At 51.0% G+C, this 21,022-nt stretch overlaps 2 protein-coding genes across 4 annotated transcripts; both read left to right on the plus strand.

Moving 5' to 3' along the window:
- Nucleotides 1-632: 632 nt before the first annotated feature.
- On the plus strand, nucleotides 633-13,648 carry ache (acetylcholinesterase (Yt blood group)). Of its 2 annotated transcripts, none has more exons than XM_088910750.1 (5): nucleotides 633-877; nucleotides 6,836-8,281; nucleotides 9,405-9,597; nucleotides 9,880-10,058; nucleotides 10,667-13,648. In XM_088910750.1, exons 2-5 carry the CDS (start codon nucleotides 6,865-6,867, stop codon nucleotides 10,786-10,788), a joined length of 1,911 nt encoding a protein of 636 aa, XP_088766876.1. In that variant the 5' UTR covers nucleotides 633-877; nucleotides 6,836-6,864; the 3' UTR covers nucleotides 10,789-13,648. The 2 variants fall into 2 exon arrangements, with proteins under 2 accessions (XP_088766876.1, XP_088766877.1); XM_088910751.1 differs by lacking the exon at nucleotides 633-877 and adding an exon at nucleotides 2,882-3,039.
- Nucleotides 13,649-14,672: 1,024 nt separating this feature from the next.
- On the plus strand, nucleotides 14,673-19,305 carry LOC148838582 (schwannomin-interacting protein 1). Of its 2 annotated transcripts, none has more exons than XM_088910839.1 (8): nucleotides 14,673-14,827; nucleotides 15,388-15,654; nucleotides 16,347-16,602; nucleotides 16,762-16,895; nucleotides 17,283-17,370; nucleotides 17,455-17,622; nucleotides 17,752-17,884; nucleotides 18,110-19,305. In XM_088910839.1, the coding sequence occupies exons 3-8, from the start codon at nucleotides 16,378-16,380 to the stop codon at nucleotides 18,208-18,210; spliced, it is 849 nt and encodes a 282-aa protein (XP_088766965.1). In that variant the 5' UTR covers nucleotides 14,673-14,827; nucleotides 15,388-15,654; nucleotides 16,347-16,377; the 3' UTR covers nucleotides 18,211-19,305. The 2 variants fall into 2 exon arrangements, with proteins under 2 accessions (XP_088766965.1, XP_088766966.1); XM_088910840.1 differs by having other exon boundaries at nucleotides 17,758-17,884.
- The last annotated feature ends 1,717 nt before the right edge of the window (nucleotides 19,306-21,022 follow it).

Here is a 21,022-nt window from a genome sequence, read left to right on the forward strand (position 1 = left end):
GTAATAACAGCTGCTAGTGGTAGGAGAAGTGTTAGTAGTAGCAGAGTAGTAGCATAGTGTTATCAGTAGCACTGCGAGGGGGAGGTGAGGAAGTGTCCGGGTTACAGGCTTCTCCTTCTGTTTTGCTTCTGCTGATCAAATGACCAACGATTTTGTTAACCCTGGCTAACTAAACACTCCGGTGACCAAGCCCCTGTAAAAGGAGGCCCGTTGTGCTTAAGGACAACGCGTGTGGGAACCAGCGCAAATCGCACCCTGCTGGAGAGGAGGAAAAGGGGGGTCGCTTTCCCGGGGTGTTCCGCCGAGCAGAAGAGAGGGAATTCCGGCGTGAATCTCACAGACGCTCCCTTCCTTTCTAGGATGTCTGGGTCACCCCCTGCGTCCACAGCGCCAGACTCGCTCACGCCAGCGCTGAGATCACGGAACTGGCCCGGACTAGCCCATTAATTAAATTGAAACCGATTTCTTTTTTTTTTAAATGTCTTTCTTTTTTTCACTATTGGGATTGTTAAAAGCGCATGTTACAGCGGCCGCACAATATTTATTACTAGACAGAACCGGGGGGGAGAGGGGGGGGGGAGATCTCGCGAGAATAGAACCCGTCTTTTTTTATTCCGAGGGGTTTATTCTAAGCAGGCTCTGAGAGACCAGCAGTGAGCGAGTCTGGAGCGAAGCGTGACCGCGTCGGTGCTCTCGGCAAGCGACAGACGGTTTCCCACAGCCGTCTCTCTTCACTGTATTCCAGTACCCCCTCCCTCCCTCATTTGTCCAAAGACCGCCGGAGTCCCCAAACCAGCCCTGCCAAGGAAGACGATAGCAGGAGAGAGAGAGACAGAGACGGACTGACGGCCGCCAACAGGAGCAGGTAGCCCCTAAGGTACGGTAACTGAGTGCACGGCTGCCTGGTTTACAGTTTAAAATAATAAAAAAAAACAGCTTATAGTCTTGTTGGTTTTTTTTTAACCACTCTGATAATAAGCAGGTGGAGCACATTCAGTATTATCGGCTGGCGCGCTGTGCCGTGTTTATGCAGTGAAGGGCATGATCGCCTGTGTGTGTCGGTGTGTGTATGCCCGTGTGCGCGATTTGTGAAAATGCCGCACATTCCGGACGTACACAACTTGGCACGGCCGCTTCTATACATAGAGGGGTCTCTGGGGATGCAGAACGCCAGTGTAGTTAAAGGGTGGCCCCTGTGTGATGGCCTGAGTTGCTTTGATGTCAGTGTTTTTGTTGGCTCCAGTGAGCTGCCTCCGAACAGCGTAAAAACACTCAGAGGGTGGCGATGATGACGGTGGTTATTACGGTTGCATGCTACGATAGTTGAGGGAAAAAATGGAGCGATTTAATATTTATAGTTAATACGATTTCCTGTTTTATTATATAGTATATATTTCGTTCTGATTGAAGCATTCACGGTATCAGCACTAATCGGACCATCCAGCGCGATTAGCGTTAGTCGCGCCGGGAAAAGAGTTGCGCATTGGTGGGGGGGGGGGAAGTGAATGTTGCAGAACGGCAGCGGGTCGTTCGAGTGGAGAGGTCTCTTGTTCGTGCAGCCCACGCGTGTCTTGTGCGCCGCGAACTCCAGCGGAGCAGGTTTCTGGAGCACGGGCTGCGCTCAAGGCTGAGACGCCGTCACACGCGCGCCCCCGGGTCGCACGAGCCCAGCTCACCTACTGTACACCGCCTTCGCCTCGCGGCAGACCGCCCCCCGCCATTCATTTTCCAGGACAGGCAAATATAGCAGAACCCTTTAAATAAACACTGAAGGCAAGCGAGTCTGTAGAGCGATACCAGGGGAGAATAACACCGCAGCACAATCGCGAATCAGGATACAAGACGGGGTAGTTTAGTGCTCTCAGTCTGCTTGTTTCAACGCCGATTTCGCATATTGTTATATAGACAGCGTATGACACGTTCCGTGACTCGAAATCCTAAGATAATACCACAACGACGTGGGCGCATCCTGAAGACGGACGATGAAGACGAATCCGAAAAGCTAGAGTACTGTACGTCGTATGCACAGGACGTGAAGGTGCTGGAAGACGTGTACACTCGGTGCACTGGGTATGGGCTCCGGGAGGTCGTTCCGCAGGTCTGGGGGCGACAGAGCCGGGGGCTCGGTCTCCCGGGGTTCGGAGTCTCGTGCCGAGAACGGGTCTTGGGTCCGAAGCGAGAGCACGTGCGGGCGTCTCGGGGGGGTTGAAGAGTTCAATGATATCGTCAGGAATCAAACGGCTGTGACTGCCCCGTTCACGCTGATTTTTATCACTCTGTCCCTTCCACCGTCCTCTTCCCCTCCCTGTCCCCCTCCTCTCCATCTCCCTCTCCTTCGGTCTCATTTATCGGCTTTTTAAAAGGCTGTAGAAATAGCTCCATTAAAAGATTTCCGCTCGGTCGTCGTCTTCGATATGGAGGCGGAAGACGAGAAGCGGAATCTCGCCTTCACGTAGCGAGTGAACCGGCCGAAGACCAGCCGCCTTCGTGAGCAGCACCTATCAGGCCTGGACATGCATTTCAGCAGAGCGACGCTGGGCGTCCGGAGTCGGGTTTTTGTTTTTTCACTGGCGAAGGGTTTCTGTTATCGATAACACTGGTTATCGAAAGCATCTGCTTCATCGCCAGTGGGCTGGAATTGCTCTTGACGACCTCAAATAAATATTCACTAATTCTCATTAGCAATCGGGATTTGCACCGCCCAACCCCACGCTTTTGAATGAGGAAATCACGTAACAGGTCGACGTGTTGTGTTCTGGCAGCAGATGGTTTAGATCGAGCGTGCATGAAGTCACCTGGGATGGATGTGTATATATATAGAACTCATGTGTTTTCCTCGGTAAGCGCCAAGTGCAGTTACTCCCGATGTTCGTCTGTGCTCGCTGCTGAAGCTGTGTGTGGACAGCGAGGACGAGCAAGAGGAAAGAACGTCGCATCTCCGGCGAAAGTCAAAAGGTTGAATTATTGAAATGAAACAAGAGAAACGTTTCCGTGATTGAGCTTAAAACCGGAAAACATCGATCGTCCAGTTTGTTGCAGGTGCGCCAGTGGTTAGCGCTTTTGCCTCGCAGCGCTGGGGCCCCGAGTTCAGTTTTGGGGGTGCTTTCTGTGTGGAGTTTGTATGTTTTACCCCGTGTTCGTGTGGGGTTTCCTTCCAGATGATCAGGTTTCTTCCCCCAGTGCAAACGCATTCTAGTAGATTAATTGGCTCTGAGAACATGTGTGCGTGTCCTGCGGCGGACTGGCGTCCCGCCCAGCGTGTACCCTGCCTTGTGCCCGCTGCTTGCCGGGATAGTCTCCGGCTCCCGCGCGACCCTGCATTGGCTGAAGCGGTCAGAAAACAGATGGAGGGGTGTTCGTCGCCCGGCCCTTATATAGGTCAGCTCTAATCGCCAGCGATGTTTGCAAAACACATCTGCTTGGCCTGCAGTTCCCGCTGTTACACAGCTGCCGGGGGAGCATCGCCCTTCCAGTCAGCTGGTTTCCAGAGTCTAATGTAATCATTGTCTTCTTCGTGAGCGCCGAATTGCTGACAGTTACGATAGTAAGACAATTCTACTGGGTCTAGCATGGTTCTGATTATTGCTCCGCTTTTTTATAGGGCTGTTATGTTGCTACCCTGCCCACAGAGCAAGGATGAAGCTGTATGAGGTCCCATCGTTAGCCGTCATGCGTTTGTTTGTCGTTCTCGGGGCAGTCCCTATACTTCTCGTCCCAGAGCCGTGAGCCCATGCTGCTGCGTGCTGCGTCGGATGTGAATTATTACACAAAGCGTGAAACAGAGCAGTTCCTCTCCTGGAGGAAAAGCTTTGGAGGGGGGCGGGGGATGATTCCCCTGCGCTCGTCAAACTGTCATCTCAGCTGGAGTGACAACGCGACCGGGCTGCGCCAGCGGCGCGGCAGATCACAGGATCTACATTGGGCGCAATCGCCAGCGGGCTGGGATTACTCCGAACGACCCCAGGTCTGTCCTAAAATAAATATCCACTTAAAAATATATCGCATACGACAGAAATACGCGGTCTGTGCAGTGGGCCTCCGCGGGAAGGCGGCAAAGAGCCGTTGCTGTTTTTAGTGTTTAATGCTTCGCCTTACACGGCTCTCGCTCGCTGTTGTCTGGCGACTCCCTGCCAGTTGTCTCACGGGGAGAGAGCCTTAAACAGTACTGGGAAGGAACGACTGGACTGGAGTGTGGAGACACGCTCGACATGTACCAGTCGTCTTTCTAAACGAATACATAATAAGATGAAAGTGTTCGTGACGTCTAACTCACAGCCGGACCGCGAGCGCCCCAGGTCTTTCCGCAACATCAGTCTCTCCGTCGTGGGTCGTGGGTCGTGGGAGCCACTTAAAACGCGGCAAGAGCGGACCTGAGGCGCACCGAGTCGGGAGGAGTGAAGGAGGGAAAGACGGAGTGACGGCTGGGGATGGCAGGCCGGGCCTGGGTTTCTTTGGCAACAGGCGCGCAGTTCGGAGTGAGGCTCCATGGAGAGAGAGCGCGCCTGAGGCCTTGCTGTGTGACCGTCCCCGCCACGCTCACTACATGGGCACCAGTGAGCCTGGTGTAATCCCAAACTGAAACAGATCCCCATGTGAACTCCACACACAGATTCCGGGGTCTATTTTCAGGATGGGAGCCCCTGCTTCCTCTTGCCAGCTGTTCGTCTGCCTGGATATTAATATCGGGGCACAGAAACAGCGAGGCTGTCTGTCACCACCAGCACCTCACTGCTCTCCGTGGACAGACGCCTCTGCCTCTCTCTGCCTCCAAAAGGCGAAGGAGGTATCAGCCAGAGGTTATCTCTAAACCGCTATTGACTCTGCAGACTGCCAGTCTACAAAACAGGGAGAGTACAGCTGCATCTGTACAGGAGCCCTGCATGGCCCGCCAAGTGTAAAATGAAAAACAACAAAAATATATGAGCTTCTCAATCGTCTCTGCCCCTTTCCCGCTCTGTCCCTCCCACCGTCCTCTCCCTCTCCCTCTTCCCCTCCTCTCCATCTCCCTCTCCTTCAGTCTCATCCCCCTGTCTCCTCTCGCTTTCCTCTCCCTCTCCGTTCTCCCTCCCTCTCAGCGCGTAGCTGTAATGACTTGGCTGACCCAGCTGTCAGTCTGAATGTGTGTGTGTGTGAGTGAGTGTGTGAACACCAAAATAGAGAGGCACAGAGTTTGGGGGGCCAGAAATAGCAGGCATCCCAGCCATCCCCGTGTCTTCCTGGACATGTTAATCCCATCGCCACGGCAACCCACACAACACCGGAAAACAACAACAAAGTGTGTGTGTGTGGGGGGGGGGGGGGGGCTGCTTGTGTGTTTTAGGGGAGAGAGGAGGTAAAATCCAGTTCCCCTCTGGGAGGAAAGGGACGTCGGTGCACCAGGATTTGTTCGGCCTGTTGCTGCGCACATCATCTGAGCCGAACCCAACCGGCGCAGGTCAGGGTGACCAGCCAGCCTCCTAGGTAGAAGCCTGCAGGGTTTAAGTGTCCTGAGAAAAGAAAACAGAAAAGAAAATTATCTATCTCTTCCCCTACAGTCTGATTTCTATAAATAATACATATGCTGTTCTTTTGGCTGAAAAGAGTGCAGAAATCCCAGCTGAGATTCTGCAAAGGGGTGGACAGCTTGCAAGGAGTCAGGAGGGCTCGATGTCACCAACAGCTGGCCTCGGGTTTTTCACACAAAACTCCGCTCTCGCAGCAAACCCGCTCATATCTCTGCAGGACGTCAGCCCGCGTCGGTCGCCAAACAAGAAATGCGTTCCGAGTGGAACCGAGTTTGATTTACGGGCCGTTGCCCGGGATACGGCTGGAAGCTTCTTTTAAACTTGGCCCAAGTCCGGCTTTTTTGGTGTCTCGGCAGAGAAAGCTAGAAAGTGCCGCAGGACAGGAGTGCAGCCTTCTGAGGAAAAACAACACAAAACTTTTCAGGACTGGGCCGGGCTGGGGACAGTCACTGTATAGAAACATGTCCGTGTCGAGGAGAGTTAGTCAGTTAGGAAAAGTCACACTTTTGTCATCGGTTATTCAGGACATGCGAATACAGTTGATTTTGGCGCTGTTTTATTTTCAGTGGCCGGGTTATTAGGAACCCTTTGGCTTATGAAAATACCCTGTGTTAGATACAGTTGGTCACGACAAAGAAGATAGGACCCTATGCGGTGCTTGGCCAAAGATTGGAGGGAGAAATAAAGTAGAGCAGAAGCCGGGTTTACTTAGGCAAGTCACGTAGTCAATAATCGTGGTCGAGAGAAAGCGTGGGTCAAGTATTCAGAGTTTCACGAGACGATGGGTTTCTAGGCGTAGTTTTGAGAACGTAGCCCGGTGAGGTTGAACTCAGTACTGAGCGTGGGAGTGCAGTTGAGGAGACCTTAAGTGGTGGGTTGCCGGGAGGTGTGGTGCAGGGCGAGGGGCGTGGTCGGGTAATTCGGTTGTGCGTCTGTGTTTGTGGGAAGTAACAGGGGCTTGTGTCTGATTAGTGAGACCCGTGACACCCTGCAAGTGGACAGGCGCTAAGAGGTTGGGCTTGAGGCGTAATGTACAGACTTCCCTGGCCAGAATGCTCTCTCAGCCCTCAATACTGCAGAAAACCAACAAAAATGTTCATCTAAACCAGAACTGAAGGCAATTTAAGGGACAGGGCAGCAGATACGTCTCATTAATGTGGAATGTTTTGCATGGCATGTTTTGTTCTAGCTGGTTTTGAGAGGCCTACCAGTATTTGGTGTGGGTTCCTAACATTTGGGCCAGTGAGTGTAAAAGGCATTAATTAAACAGAGGGTATCAGCAGAACTAAAGAGGTTTCAGACAAATTTCTCTCTTTTCCTCTCTCCTGCAGAGGCTCATCTTGACCAGGAGCCCTCAGACATGACAAGGCTGCACTCCTCCTCTCCCCCCTTCCTCCTCTTACTCCTCTCCCTCCTCTTCCTCCTGCCCTTCTCCTGCCCTTCCCATGCTAGGGAGTCTGAACTCACCGTCTCTACCCAGCTGGGGCGTGTGAGGGGGGTGCGCCTCACCGTCCCCGACAGGGGTCACATCAACGCATTCCTGGGCATCCCCTTTGCCGAACCCCCTGTGGGCAAGATGCGCTTCCGCCGGGCTGAGGCCAAAAAGCCCTGGCAGGGGGTCCTCGAGGCCACGTCATACCCCAAAGCCTGCTATCAATACGTGGATACCTCCTATCCGGGCTTCCCTGGCACTGAGATGTGGAATCCCAACCGGGAGATGAGTGAGGACTGCCTGTATCTCAACATATGGGTGCCGTCCCCACGGCTCAACAACCTCACCGTCATGGTCTGGATCTACGGGGGAGGATTCTACAGCGGCTCCTCTTCCCTTGATGTGTATGATGGACGCTATCTGGCTCACTACGAGAAGGTGATTGTCGTCTCCATGAACTACCGCGTTGGGGCATTTGGGTTCCTAGCCTTGCACGGCTCCTCGGAGGCGCCCGGAAATGTGGGTCTGTTGGACCAGAGAATGGCGCTACAGTGGGTCCAGGATAACATCCAGTCTTTCGGTGGCAACCCTAAGCAGGTGACCATCTTTGGGGAGAGTGCAGGAGGCGCCTCAGTGGGCATGCAACTCCTCTCCCCAGACAGCCGCCCCACCTTTACTAGGGCCATCATGCAGAGCGGAGTGCCAAACTGCCCCTGGGCCACGGTGACCCCTGCAGAGGCCCGCCGCCGGGCCACCCTCCTGGCCAAGTTAGTGGGCTGCCAAGGAGGAAATGACACCGAGATCGTGGACTGCCTGCGGTCCCACCAGCCCCAGGACCTAATCGACCAGGAGTGGCTTGTGCTTCCCTATAACAGCCTCTTCCGTTTTTCCTTCGTGCCCATGGTGGATGGCATGGTCCTGCCTGAGAACCCAGAGGCCATGCTAAGCTCGGGCAACTTCAAGGACACCCAGATCCTCCTGGGTGTCAACCGTGACGAGGGGTCCTACTTCCTTCTCTATGGGGCCCCTGGGTTCAGCAAGGACAACGAGAGCCTCATCACGCGGGAGGACTTCCTCGAGGGGGTCAAGCTCAGCGTTCCCCATGCCAACGACATCGGCCTGGAGGCGGTGGTGCTGCAGTACACCGACTGGATGGACGAGAACGACGCAAAAAAGAACCGGGATGCCATGGATGACATCGTGGGAGACCACAACGTCATCTGCCCCCTGCTGCACTTCGCCAGCTCGTACGCGCAGCATGCCTCCCTTCGTGCGCAGGCCTCTTCCATGTCTCCAGCATCCTCTGGAGCAGCAGGCAGTTCTGCAGGACCAGATGGAGCTGCAGGTAGAGGCATCAACATGTAAAGGGTGGGGGGTCTCTGGGATAAGGATGAAGTGGAATGATTTTACGGGATCTTAAAACGCCCTAAATCACTGGGAACAATATATTTTTTCTGATGGAGATTTCTATTGGTTTGTCATTTATTTTAGAAGATCTAGGTCATAGAAAGATACTTCAGTATCATGCAAAAATTGGTCCAAAATCCCTAAGATGCTTTAAGACAGGCCAGGAATTTAAAAATGTACCTTATACAGAATGAAATTAACATGTACAGTATATAGCTTCCTATACCTTTCCTACGACAAACATGATTGCCTAGTTACTGGGTGTGCCATCCACTGTCTGTGCCCCCTGATCACAGGAAGAGAACAGCTCATCAGAGTTATTTCTTTTGGGAGCCTTTGCAAAATATGACAGTTCATTTTTAATTAACATTGAGACAAGCACTTTTGCATGGGTACCTGCAAATGTGACCGTCGTGGTTCCGCGCGGTGTCGTGCCCTCCGCCACCCGTTCCGTTCCGCAGCACCTGGGGGCACGAACCCGGGTCTCCAGCGTAACGCAACAGGGAACCAGCCGCATGAGCTAAAGGAGACCTCCCCCAGCCCCAGGCAGCTGAGGTCCCTGCTACGCGCAGTGAGGGCGATGACATCACCGTATCCGAACTCGCTCCGCTACACCCTCCCCTGCTGAACTTCGCCTCGGCGAAGGACACTCCCATCCGGGTCACGGCACCAATGTGACCGTCGCGGTTCCGCGCGGTGTCGTGCCCCCAGCCACCCGTTCCGTCCCTCAGCACCTGGGGGCGCAAAGCCGGGTCTCTGGCGTAACGCAACAGGGAACCAGCCGCATGAGCTAAAGGAGACCTCCCCCAGCCCCAGGCAGCTGAGGTCCCTGCTACGCGCAGTGAGGGCGATGACGTCACCGTATCCGAACTAGCTCCGCTACACAAAGAACAACAGGGCAACCTCATGGTAAGAGTAAACCAAGCGTTTTGCGGTCAGCAGGCGTCTGGAATCCCCATTAGGATTGATCATTTCCAGTTTCTTGGCTTGTTAAACGGTTCCTCTCCCCCTCGCCCTTGTCCGCTTCACCTCTCCGTGGTCTTGCTCTCCCTGTCTCGCAGGGAGTGTCTACGCCTATTTCTTCGACCACCGGGCCTCCAACCTGGCGTGGCCGGAGTGGATGGGCGTGATCCACGGCTACGAAATCGAGTTCGTCTTCGGGCTGCCGCTGGAGAGCCGCCTGAACTACACGGCTGAGGAGGAGAAGCTGAGCCGCAGGATCATGAGATACTGGGCCAACTTCGCGCGGACTGGGTAAGGGGCGGCATGGGAGGCTCAGACAGGGAGGGAAAGGGAGGGGTGGAGGGTGTTGTGTGTGAGAGACTGAGGCACTGCATGAGATCAGCACAAGGGGAGTCAATAGAGAGGGGTAGAAGAGGATGGAGTGTTTGTGGGGTGTAGGGGTCGGGACTTATTCTGCGACTTCGGGCACGTCTTCACTCCTCCTGCTTCATTCCACTTCTTTTCCTTCCCTCTTCCAACTCTTTCTTGCTCGCCCCCTCCCTCCCTCTCTCTCTTCTGCTGTCTTTCTCTCAGAAACCCCAATATCAACGCCGATGGCAGTGTGGACCCCCGGAGCAGGTGGCCAGTGTTCACTGCCAGAGAGCAGAGCTACGTGAGTCTGAACATGGAGCCGCTCAAGGTCCACCAAGGGCTCAGGACTCAGCTGTGTGCCTTCTGGAACCGATTCCTGCCCCGCCTGCTCAACATCACTGGTAAAGACACACCCAACACCTATATTGAACACTGTACATTGTACGCTATGTACACCTAACTCACTACACTACCGCCACAGATGTACCAAACACTGCACAACTGTAGACATGCTGAACACTGTACACACTCTGCTCATCAGACTGCTGCCACAGTCACAGAGGTGTCCATATAGACCCACTGAACACTGTACAGTTACATTTACTGAACGCTATAAACACTATGCTTATCACACCATCGCCACAGACATACCAAGTACTGTCCAGCTATAGACACTCCGAACACTGTACACTGTGGACACATGGAATGCTGTGAAATGAAGTATTCAAAGACTGAGAGACGTACACAGGGTGACACAGTTGTAAAAAAAGCTCAATGCCCATTCTCTGCCTCCCAGGCAGCTCTGCAGAAGCCTCTTCTCCGTAAGTGGATTAGGTTCTCATTAGAGAGAGAGCAGGGTGAGGGAGGAGGTGATGAGGGAGGGGAGGGGGGTGGTTTTGCAGCCCCAATAGCTCTGGGGTTGTGTAGTGGAAAGACTTGCTCAGCTAGCAGAGCAGAAGGGCTCCAGGCACAGCGGCGCGTGCTCCTCACTCCCTCTCCCTCTTCCCAGACAACATCGACGAGGCGGAGAGGCAGTGGAAGGTGGAGTTCCATCGCTGGAGCTCCTACATGATGCACTGGAAGAGCCAGTTTGACCACTACAGCAAGCAGGAGCGCTGCGCCGACCTCTGAACTCTGACCCCCGCCGGGAGCGCGCGTGTGTATGTGTCTGTGTGTGTGAGCAATGCGCCTGTAGCAGGTTGTGTGCGTGTCACTCTCAGAGGGCCAGTGTCCCGGTCTGTGCAGCAGTCGGCTGCTGTGCAGGTGCGTCGGAGCGCCAGTCTGTCGGTGTGCATGTGTGTATCAGGGTCTGACTGGGAGATCTCCACTGACAGGCACACTAGGATCCTGTGTAAATGAGACATTTGATGTCGTTCTCACTTTAACTTTTTTTTTTTCCAGCAGGCGGAAGCCTGTCTGGCTGTTTGTCCCTCCGTCTGTCCGTCTGTCTGTCTGTGGGTCCAATCAAAGCTGCTGAGCCAACCCAGGAAGCAGGATTCACACTGTCTGTCAGTCCTGCACTGAGCTCTTCGTGTACTGTGCTGGTGTGTCAGTGTGTGTGTGCACACTAGAACCTTTCACATCAGCCTGCTGATCACTTTGTCTCTCTCTCTCTGCGGCTTGTTCCCGCCTGTCCATCTGTCCTTATCTGAGCATGGACAATCAGGACTGGCCTACAAGTCCTGGCTGGCACTCGGACTCTTTCTGTGGACTGGATCTCAGCCGCTTAGAGACACCCCTCACCTGGGCAAGTGGCTTGTCCCCCTCCAGACCTTCACCGTCCCCAGTAATTGACGGGATCTCGTTATATTACTGGAGGGGTTTTAATTTATTCCAGTCCCTCCCACCTAGAGAGAGCAGAAGTCAAACAGGCAGAGAAGGTAACGTCGTGCACACACGCACTCGCACACACAGTGCCCGTCCATCTTGAGCGAGGTTAACACTTCGGTCTGCCTCTTCATTCAACCTCACTGATACTTACGGGTTTATCCAGTTTAAAACGGCGTCTGTCTGTCTGTCTGTGTATGTGTCCAGCCAATCTCTCTTACTGGTACGGGTTTCTGCAATTCCAAACTGTCTGTCTGGCCTTTATCTGGATCCTCTCAGTGTGACCTCTGACCTCAATCCCGTCTGTCTCTAAATTATATCATTATTTTGTATAAACAAAACACTGTGCTACGGGTCCTTGGGTGCGTTTTGAATGGTCAGAGGGTCTCCCAGCGTGTATTTGGTTGGTTTTTGACTTTGTGTCAGTGCATGTCTCTCTCCCCTCAATGGCCTCTCTGTCTTTTACACTGGTGTAGAACAGCGGAGCTTGAAACTTCCACAAAAAAAAAATCCTAGCTCGTATTCGGAACAGCCGAACAGATCATCCGTCCGTAGCGACGGAACGGAAGATGGGCCATCACCCGGATGTGTGAGACGGCGAGAATGCGTGTGCGCTTCGGACGAGAGCGGGAATTTTGAGAGATGGGCACTCCGGACGCCCCTCGTCCAACAGGGGACAGCAGTCGCGCTGCACCCCCTCCGGAAAGCCCTCGTGCATGCCTCGAGCCCGCGCCCTGTGTTCCCAGTGTCGTGACTGTCCTTTCACTGTAACATAGCCGCGTGCCGACCTGTTGACTTTGCGATGGGAAACTATTATAGCAGCTCTAAGATTTATTATACTGATGATGTTAGCAATAATAGAATATAATTATTAAGGATATTTAATATATAATATAAACTACAATGAAATGTATGAGATTATTATTACTATGGCAATGTCTGGAAACGGTTAAATTAAAGTGTCATATTTTGTATTTTCTGTTTGCACTTTAACCTACCACATGCATATTACATATGACTGTAGAGCTAATTCTTTTTTTTTTAAATATTATTATATTTTTACCGATTTACGCTGAGGCGTGTGTGTCTACGTGTGAGTATATTAACTCTCCGCCCAATTGAGAAAAAGCACACCGCCAGGCCTGGACTTCCTTTGCGGCGACGGTTCATTTAGCTGGTTTAATAGACTGTCCTTTGTCTCCCTCTGGCGGTGGGAGTGTAGGACTGCAGCCTTCCTTTCCTTTTCTTTTTCACTGTGATGTGTGCTGCCGGGAGACGCGCCAGATTCCTGCAGTCGAGGGCCGGGGTCTAGACCACTGCTTCTGCTCGCAGCCTCGGGATAATGAGTGGAAATCCGTCTGGGCTAGTTTGTTTCGCGGTTTGAACCTGTGAGGTCGCGTCAGTCTGTCAGCGTCAGGGGCCCAGCACCGTCTGATAGCAACACCTCCATTGAAGGATTTTGTGGATCAGAAACCCATATCCTTTCACATATCTCGCTGCACTCCATCTTGTGGGGGAATCCGCAGGCACCACACTGGGGAGATAATGAAGACTGCGCTGGATGTAATGAAGTCTTGGTGTAGTAGTATCCCGCAAGATACTGCAAAAAAACTAAATCCTGCGAAAAGTCAGGAGTAATACAGGACTTTTCCCTGTGTGCTCAGTGAGTGTCTGGAATCCCGCTGGACAGAGATCCGCGCACAGTCTCTGTCTCTGGGGGCAGAGACTCTCAGCGTGGCCCACAGCTCCGAGAGAAGCGATGGGTTTCTAACTGCCTGTCAGAGGAGGGGTTCTCTGCCGTGGCCACTGGAGAAGATAATTACCCCTCGGTCGCTGCGCTGTTGCCTTCAGAGGTGCTGCCGAGTGCGGTGAAGAACACAGAGGGCACCCAGTGTCTCATTTTGATGAGCCAAGGAAATGTGTCGTTTTCTCTGTAGGTGGTGACGCTAACCCAGTGCCGCCGGTCATGTGTGAACCTGTTAGTGCTGCTTCAGTATTCAAGAGGGATCATTCCAGACATTGCCATCCCCCCCCCCCCCCTTCATGTCCAAAATGCTCTGATTTGACTGCGGTGTCTGGAAACTCTGCATGGCATAACTGTGTATCCTGTCCGGTCTCCTGGCACCCACCAAGAGCAGTGACAATAAAGGAAAAGTGAAATACACCCCAGCTTGTTGTTGTACACGTGCTTGTGAGTGTGTGGCGCCTCCCTCCTTCTCCACCTCCCTCAGTGCCTTTCTCTCCCCCCCTTTCTTCTCTTTACCCCTCTCTCCCTCTCTCTTTGCCCCCGATCTGCCCCTCTTTATCTTGCTCCTACCCCTCTTTCTCCCCAATCTGCCCCTCTTTACTTCTCTCGTACCTCTCTCTCTCCAATCTGTCCCTCTTTACCTCTCTCCAATCTGTCCCTCTTTATCTAGATTTTACCCCACCTCTCTCTTTCTCCCCAATCTGGCCCCCCTTTACCTCTCTCTTACCCCTACTCTCCTCTCTCTTTCTCCCCAAACTGCCCCTCTTTATCTTGATTTTACCCCTCCTCTCCCCTTTTCAAACCCACACTGCCTTCTCCCTCTCTTCTCTTCTGTTCCTTCTCGTTCTGCACCTTTCTTCTCTCTCCTCCTCCGCTCCGTCTCGCAGCCCTGATATGTGAAGGCGTGTCACAGAGATCTCTGGAACCCTTTCCTACAGGCTGATATTTCCTACTGATAGGAGCTCTGGCTACGCGCTGCAGATGGACGTGCACCTGCCCCTGTCCAACCCAGAGCTACTCACAACACGGGGAACAATTTAGAGGCCTCAACCGACCTATTATTTACCGAGTCAGAACAACGACGATATTAATCGACTGTGTCATGCAGCGCCTTTAAAAGTAGCTTCGCAAAGCACTTTGACAGTAAGAAAGAAATTCGAGAAGAGGAGACAACAGAATGAGTGCAATTAAAAACAAGGGTTTTCAATTAAGTAAATGAAGGGAGAAAACCTCTGTGGACATGCAGGATGATGCAAACCTCTCACACAAGGTACCCAGGGCCTGAACCTTTAATACTGCCAAGGGCAGAAACTAGGGAAGATTATCGATAGATGGACCTATTTTTCTGTTCTTCTTCGAAGTTTTCGCATTTGATGCTTAGCTCCTCTAGCGGTTAAAAGAGGGAAGAACGGATTCCTAAAGGGGCTGCTCGGGCTCCTGTAGGCACTCGTGCAAATGGCGCAATTGCTAAGAGTTGATAGTGCAGCCGCCCTGCGTCTCCAATGATCCCGGTGACCTCCGGGGAGCTCGGAAGCGGCGTCCGCGAGCCCAAGGGGACGGACACGGGTGGGGAGGAGTCCCCTCGTTCACGTACAGGTGGGTTCAGGGGAAACTTCAGAGAGCGGGGAGGGGGGAGTTTTGAAGACACTCGCTATGCAGCAGGAGTCTCTGGGCTCGGCTCTGTGATTTCGCTGGGTGTGTGTGGAATAGCAAGTTCCAGTAAGACGCGTTGACTGTATTTGGAAATAATGCCGCTGACTCTGTTTAACTGGCTTTAATAGTAACAGTGGTTTTCCGACCTAGAATCCCAGCGAACAGAAAACGACAAACGCATTATAACGGCAACGGCAGCAGTAGCAGTATCCTCGCCTGTACCCTAGTACGACAACGCGATTGCGGTGCGGTAGTCTCCCCGGCTGTTTGCTCGTCTCCTTGAAAATTATTTTAAAATTCTTTAGTTGAACCGAAAGGAAAACCATAGGCAGGATCTTGTCCGCTTCTCACCAAACAATACCCAAACAACCCTCTTTTTTTTCCCCCCTCAAACTTTCTCATTAATGATGTCGGACTCATCTGGTTTGAATCATCTCTGAAATCGGACACCTGGCTCGGTTCTCCTTTTCCTCCCTCTCCCTCTCCCTCCTTCTTTTGCGAAGGAATCTGCACAGTCTGGACAAGTTCACCGCGAGTTACACCCTGCAGGCAGTTTCATCACAGGCGCGGGCCTGACGAGGGACGTCTGCGGAAGGGGCAAAGCCGTTTCGGTAAGACGTTGTGGCAAAAGACGATGGCTCCGGAGAAGTAAACAACTCGGCCTTGCGCAGCTGCATGTGTAAGACCAAGAGGGACTTTCCAATCTATGCACCTCCAAGAAAAAGCAGGGGGCTGAGAGGAGAGAGGGAACAGCTTCCCATCAATCGCAGGTGAGCTGGTCTATGTGTAGGTGTGGTGCTGTTGCTAAGTTTCCCGTGTCTCGATTTTTGTGTACGTGTGTCTTTTTATGGGGTGGCAGGCTTATAGTTCTCCTGGCTATGCTGTCCATCAGCCCGGCTGCTCTGTACCCTACATAATGACCCCACTCCTGCCCACCACAGCTCCACATACTCTCTCTGGACGGCATGTGAATTCACTGGCCTGTAAGTCTTCACAAGGTGACTGTCTCGCACTCCACGTCTAGGATCGGTGACCAATACACAGCCGATCAGCTGCTCCAGGTTTTATGGTTTTACTGAGTCAGACTCCCAGTGTGTAGCAATCTAATCCATGCCAGGTTTCACCAGGCTTCCTGTGTAGGAGCATGCATCAGAGTCTAGAGTTGTACTACTGGAATGGGAGTGAATTTGCCTAGCGAGGCTCAGAGAATATTTGTTACAAAATCTCAAAACTGTTTTACATTTATTGCAGCACTGTTACTGTGTATTTGCAGAATAGATTTTTATGAGCCAAAAATGTTAAAGAACTTTCACTCTGTCACTCTGACTTTGTAACCTTTGTATAATGGTGACAGTCATCAATCAATTGTCACCTGGGAGGTTATAGTTTTAAAAAAGCAGTGGAAAGGTGATGGGATATGTCCCTTTCTTTTTCTTGGGAAAACTTTGTTTTCTCTCCCCAGTCTTCCCACATTTCAGCTTCTCTAATTCCCAATGATGGAGCCACAGAGTGAAGGAGAGAAGGAGAGGGAGAGCACGTGGGGTGAGGAGAAAGACTACGACGAAGCAGAGAACTCTGATCAGGCAGCGACAGAGCCAACCCTGACTTGGGGGAAAGGGTCCATGGAGGATGACCTTGGCCTTCCCATCATGCACTGGGAAGCGCTGAACCAGCGCATCACGGAACTTGAAAAGCAACAGGAGGAGAGTCGGGCGAAGGTGAAGAGAGAGAAATGGAGTGGGGGTTACAGGAATTTAGGAAACTTTGTAGTTGAAAGGAGCCAACCCCTTTAATGGTTGCGTACAGTTAACATGTCCCAGTGTCTCAAATCTAGCGAAGCATATCGATCAAGATGATCTCGTTCTCCCCTCTCTCAGCCTGCAGGTGTGCAGGAGCGAGGAGCTGTGGCAGCAGGCTGGGCGGAGGAGAGGGAACGAGGGAGTGTCAGGGAGAGCTGGAGAGAGGAGGATGAGGATAAGGACAGCAGCCGTTTAATAGCGCTGACTTCAAGGTACAGGGCAGTGTCTTTTTCCTGGTGTTTTGTCTTTTACTGATATTTTTGGGGGGCGATGGTACAATAGTCTTCATCAGGTGCGAGAAATTCCTGCCTGAAGGACAGATTTCTGAAGATCATGGAAGTGCTTTTAATGAGCAACATAGGGAGACTTTAAAAAGTGGGTGATTTGGTTTCAGATTCAGTTAAAAGTATTAAGTTTAAATTTGGAACGAAAACCTGCAAGTCTCTGCCCTTCAAGGATGGAACTGTCTACCCCTGCTGTGAAACCTGTGGTCTGGTATTCGCCCTCCGTCTTTTTCTGTGGATCATTCCTGTTAAGGTACAGCACAGGTCTGTATAGGGCCTTTTTAATCAGCATCAATCCTTTCCTCTTCCTCTCAGACTACGGAGTCGAATGAATCTCCAGCTCTGCTTCATCAACAACAGTGAGAGTGAGGAGGAGGAGGAGGAGGAGGAGGAAGAGGGAGAGGTAAGGATGGGAAGGTCAATGAAGGAAAAGCAGACGTTTGGACAGAGAAGGGGGGAAAGCAACTCTTTCCATGTTGTTTCACAGAATGCTCTGGGCAGCAGTGGATGTGGGCTCATGCAGAAGGCCAGTCCGCCTGCACAGGCTGCTGGTAGTGAGTGGTCTGAGAGACGGGCAGAGCTAAGGAGAGAGGCACAGGTTGCACTGAGCACTCTCCGAGAGAGACTGAAGCCATCATGCACTGCACAGAAAGAGGTAAGGAGAGATGGATAAAGACGCATGCTGTCAGAGGAACGGTGAGGTGGAAGTGCACCACAGACACATAGATGTCCTGTCAGGCTAGGAGGCAGTAATTATCCTATGCTGTGTCTGTCCTGTTGTGAGGGTCAGCCCACCACAGGTTTAAGCGAAGGGCTGGGGGTGAAGAAAAGGAGACGACTGGAGCGCAGTGACCTTCAACCTCTGAGCCTGCAGCAGCTGGACAACCTGAGGGAAACGCTGAGCCAGGCCATACAGGGTGAGTGTGTCAAAAGCACTGACCAGTCTAGATCAGACATGGTCAACACAGATCAGGGATGAGCCAATAGATTGATACTGACAGTTGTTAATTTATACTGATTTATATTAAGGAGTACCGAGTACAACCTGCTAACTATTACTCTGTTGCCCCCTGACACACACACACACCCTTGCTGTAATGTCTTAATGTGTACTGACCACCGTTATCCTGTGTCTCAATCAGATTTGAGTTCTGAGTTGGTGGGGCTGCTGCTGACCCGTGACCAGCTGCGAACGGAGCAGGATGCCATGCTGCTGGAGGTTCAGGATATGACATCATTCTGACACCACATTGTGTGGCTTAGCCATGATTCCCTGACTGATTGACCTCCTACTTCATACTGTATCACGAAATCCCTGCTGAAGCAACACCTTTTTAGTTTTACACATCCAGGCTATGGAGTTGGAGTGGACATCGTCAAAGAGAAAGCACAACACAGACTTTTATGCTCTTTAATGCACTGCTGTGTGAAATCATTTGTATCAGTCAGGATGACTGAAGTAACATTCCCCAGACAAACTGAGAGGAGCAACTGACATTTTATGACTATTTCCTGTAACTCCTGTTAGTTTTATTCATTTTTCTTCTGTTGTATGAAGGTGAGGAAGTACAAAGTAAAAGAGATTTGTCTTTCAGTTGCCTGAGGCCTTTATCACCTTGGGCTACTGACTGTCTATGCTGTCTGTCGCCACATAGCTAGCTACAGTACACTTTCTCCTTTACACCTTAAAATTCTGTCAAATGCAAGCTGCTTGTCTGTGTTTGACTGACATCTCAGACAGAGAGAACTGTTGATGTTTACACTGAGAACATCAGCTGTGTGTGATGACAACAGAGACGTTACATCACATGAGCAACAGCAGCCATGATGTCATGCAGGGGGCCGGAGTTGCTCCATGAGAAGATGTAATCCTTTTATTATACCCCTTGTGAATTGTGCTTGCTCATTTTATCGTGAGTGTCTGAGAGCTGTTGTTGACTGAAAGAGTTGTACCAAGAATAAGTGAATGTCCACAGTAGAACGTCAGGCAGCTTTAACTGCAAACTCTACTCGGAATGGCATAATAACGTCACTCCTAATTAAATGAAAAACTGTAATCTTGAAATGAGTTACAGGGACCTGCCCTGCTGACTTTCTGTCTCAGCATGGAGATGTGTATGTGACCAACCACCAGGCATAGAATCAAGAGGATATAAACCACAGTGCCTTTCCACTTGGGTTAGTGCTGCGTACACTCAGGGTCATTTTGCTATGGTGAAGCTTCATACTCTTTCCAGAGCTGCTTATAACAAAAGGGAGTCGTTACTGTTTTTCTTGCACGAGCAGTTCAGTGTGGTGAAGTTCTCTGTATTTCAATAAACTTTTACCATTTTTTAAAGTTGTTGAAAATGTGATATGTTAATTCAGTAGCTCATCAAGTTCTAATTAACACAGCAAGACGATGAATACGGGGGGAGAGTGTACTTAATATTTTAATGTTTGCTGTTTATTCACCTGGGTGAGAAAATAGGCCATAAGTTTAAGGCTGACAACTCTTGGCAGGGAGGCTGTGTTGAAGTGGTTTGAAACCACAGCCCATCATTATCTGTAAGGCTCAGACAGATATTCAGGCAAGAAATTGGAGTAGAGGTAATATTACTGTACACACAGCGAGTGTGTGTGCAACTTCAATTGTCTGTGCTGCTGTATGTCGGTGTATTAATATTCAGGAAAGCAATCAGGACTTGAACTTTGGGTTGTGTTTAGAATCGCTGATAAATGATTAACAACACATTAACCTACACCCCAGGGCCGGAGCTCAGGAAGATTTCCCCACCAGAACACCATGAACTGAATGAATAACAAGCATAGCTCATGCGCATACATGAACATCCCCTTCCGGTTTCACCTTTATTGAAAATCGTTTACAGGCATATTTCAGTTTACAGTTTGAGCACTTTCAATGCTTAAAGTCTGTTTTCAGGATGTCTTTAAGATGTCTTCCTTTGCCTAAGAGTGTGTACGCTCAATACAAGCAGAGGCTTGGTCCTGCGTTAGAGAAGAGAGGTGACTTCTGGGCCCTCCTCAGAGCCAGGCAGGAGAAAGGTGCAGCTTCTTGGCTTACAGGTGTGTTTTTATAGATCTTTGCTGTGTCTCAATGTTTTATTAATAAGGCTATCAAAGCTTTATCTCATTATTCCAAGTGCACCGATAATGACGGCGGGTACACTGGTGTCTGCAGGCCCTTTCAGAAATCCTGGTTTTTAGCACATATCTACAGCTGTAGCTAAAGACCTGAATGCTTGCAAGACGGATCCAGCAGTAACCCCAGCTCTCAAAAATAGAGGAGACTTGATACAAATATTGAAATCCACACGCATTGACAAAGTCAAGACAGTGGGCTTCTTAAGGATCAGGCAGGGGTGTATTTGGTTTTTAACAAGAAACTGTACATTGTACACAGAGTTGGCACATAAACCAGACAGGGAGTGGAATAATTAAGTGTTATTTATTTAATCATGGTAAAAACAGTATAACAGAGGCGAGCCTGTGGGACCACCCTGAATACATATACACACATTGGGTTTGAGTGGTCAGAAGCTTAATAGAAGGTGATTGCCCATGCTGAACACAAGCCTCTTATTCCTTGTGTAGTCTTTGGGGAAAAGAGATACAAAAAAATGCATTGAACAAATAGAATCACTTTCCAGCCCCAACACACTCCAACCACCACCCCAATATACCCTTGTCTGTTCATCAACAGATGCTGTTCATGAACAGTGGTATGACCCAGCCAGCTTAGCTGATGAAGAACAGGGCTGATGAAAAACAGATTAATGGGTCTCCACCAAACATGATCATTGCAGCTACAGATACATGCGATAATCCATGGGATGCACAGACATACATACCTTTACAACCAGAACCCCTGCCTGGTGAAAGAGCTTGTTCACCTTTGTCAGGGAGTGACCATTAAGGGAAACAGAGTCTGTCTGTGACACTGCAGGCTATGTCCAATATATCAGTGCCTCTGTTCTGCAGTGTCCAGTGCATGAGTATCAAAGCATCTGAATGCGGGGTCCAGTGTGTCGGGAAGGTTATCGATGTCTTCTGCT

The sequence above is a fragment of the Atractosteus spatula genome, chromosome 3 (genome assembly GCF_055471065.1).
Source record: "Atractosteus spatula isolate fAtrSpa1 chromosome 3, fAtrSpa1.hap1, whole genome shotgun sequence".
Classification (NCBI taxonomy): Eukaryota; Metazoa; Chordata; class Actinopteri; order Semionotiformes; family Lepisosteidae; genus Atractosteus; species Atractosteus spatula.

Coding starts and splice junctions, on each gene's coding strand:
- ache (XM_088910750.1), top strand. CDS start 6,865: ATGACAAGGCTGCACTCCTCCTCTCCCCCCTTCCTCCTCTTACTCCTC. Junction 8,282..9,404: donor AGGACCAGATGGAGCTGCAG/GTAGAGGCATCA, acceptor CCTGTCTCGCAG/GGAGTGTCTACGCCTATTTC. Junction 9,598..9,879: donor GCCAACTTCGCGCGGACTGG/GTAAGGGGCGGC, acceptor TCTTTCTCTCAG/AAACCCCAATATCAACGCCG.
- LOC148838582 (XM_088910839.1), top strand. CDS start 16,378: ATGATGGAGCCACAGAGTGAAGGAGAGAAGGAGAGGGAGAGCACGTGG. Junction 17,371..17,454: donor AGGAGGAGGAAGAGGGAGAG/GTAAGGATGGGA, acceptor GTTGTTTCACAG/AATGCTCTGGGCAGCAGTGG. Junction 17,623..17,751: donor CATGCACTGCACAGAAAGAG/GTAAGGAGAGAT, acceptor TCCTGTTGTGAG/GGTCAGCCCACCACAGGTTT.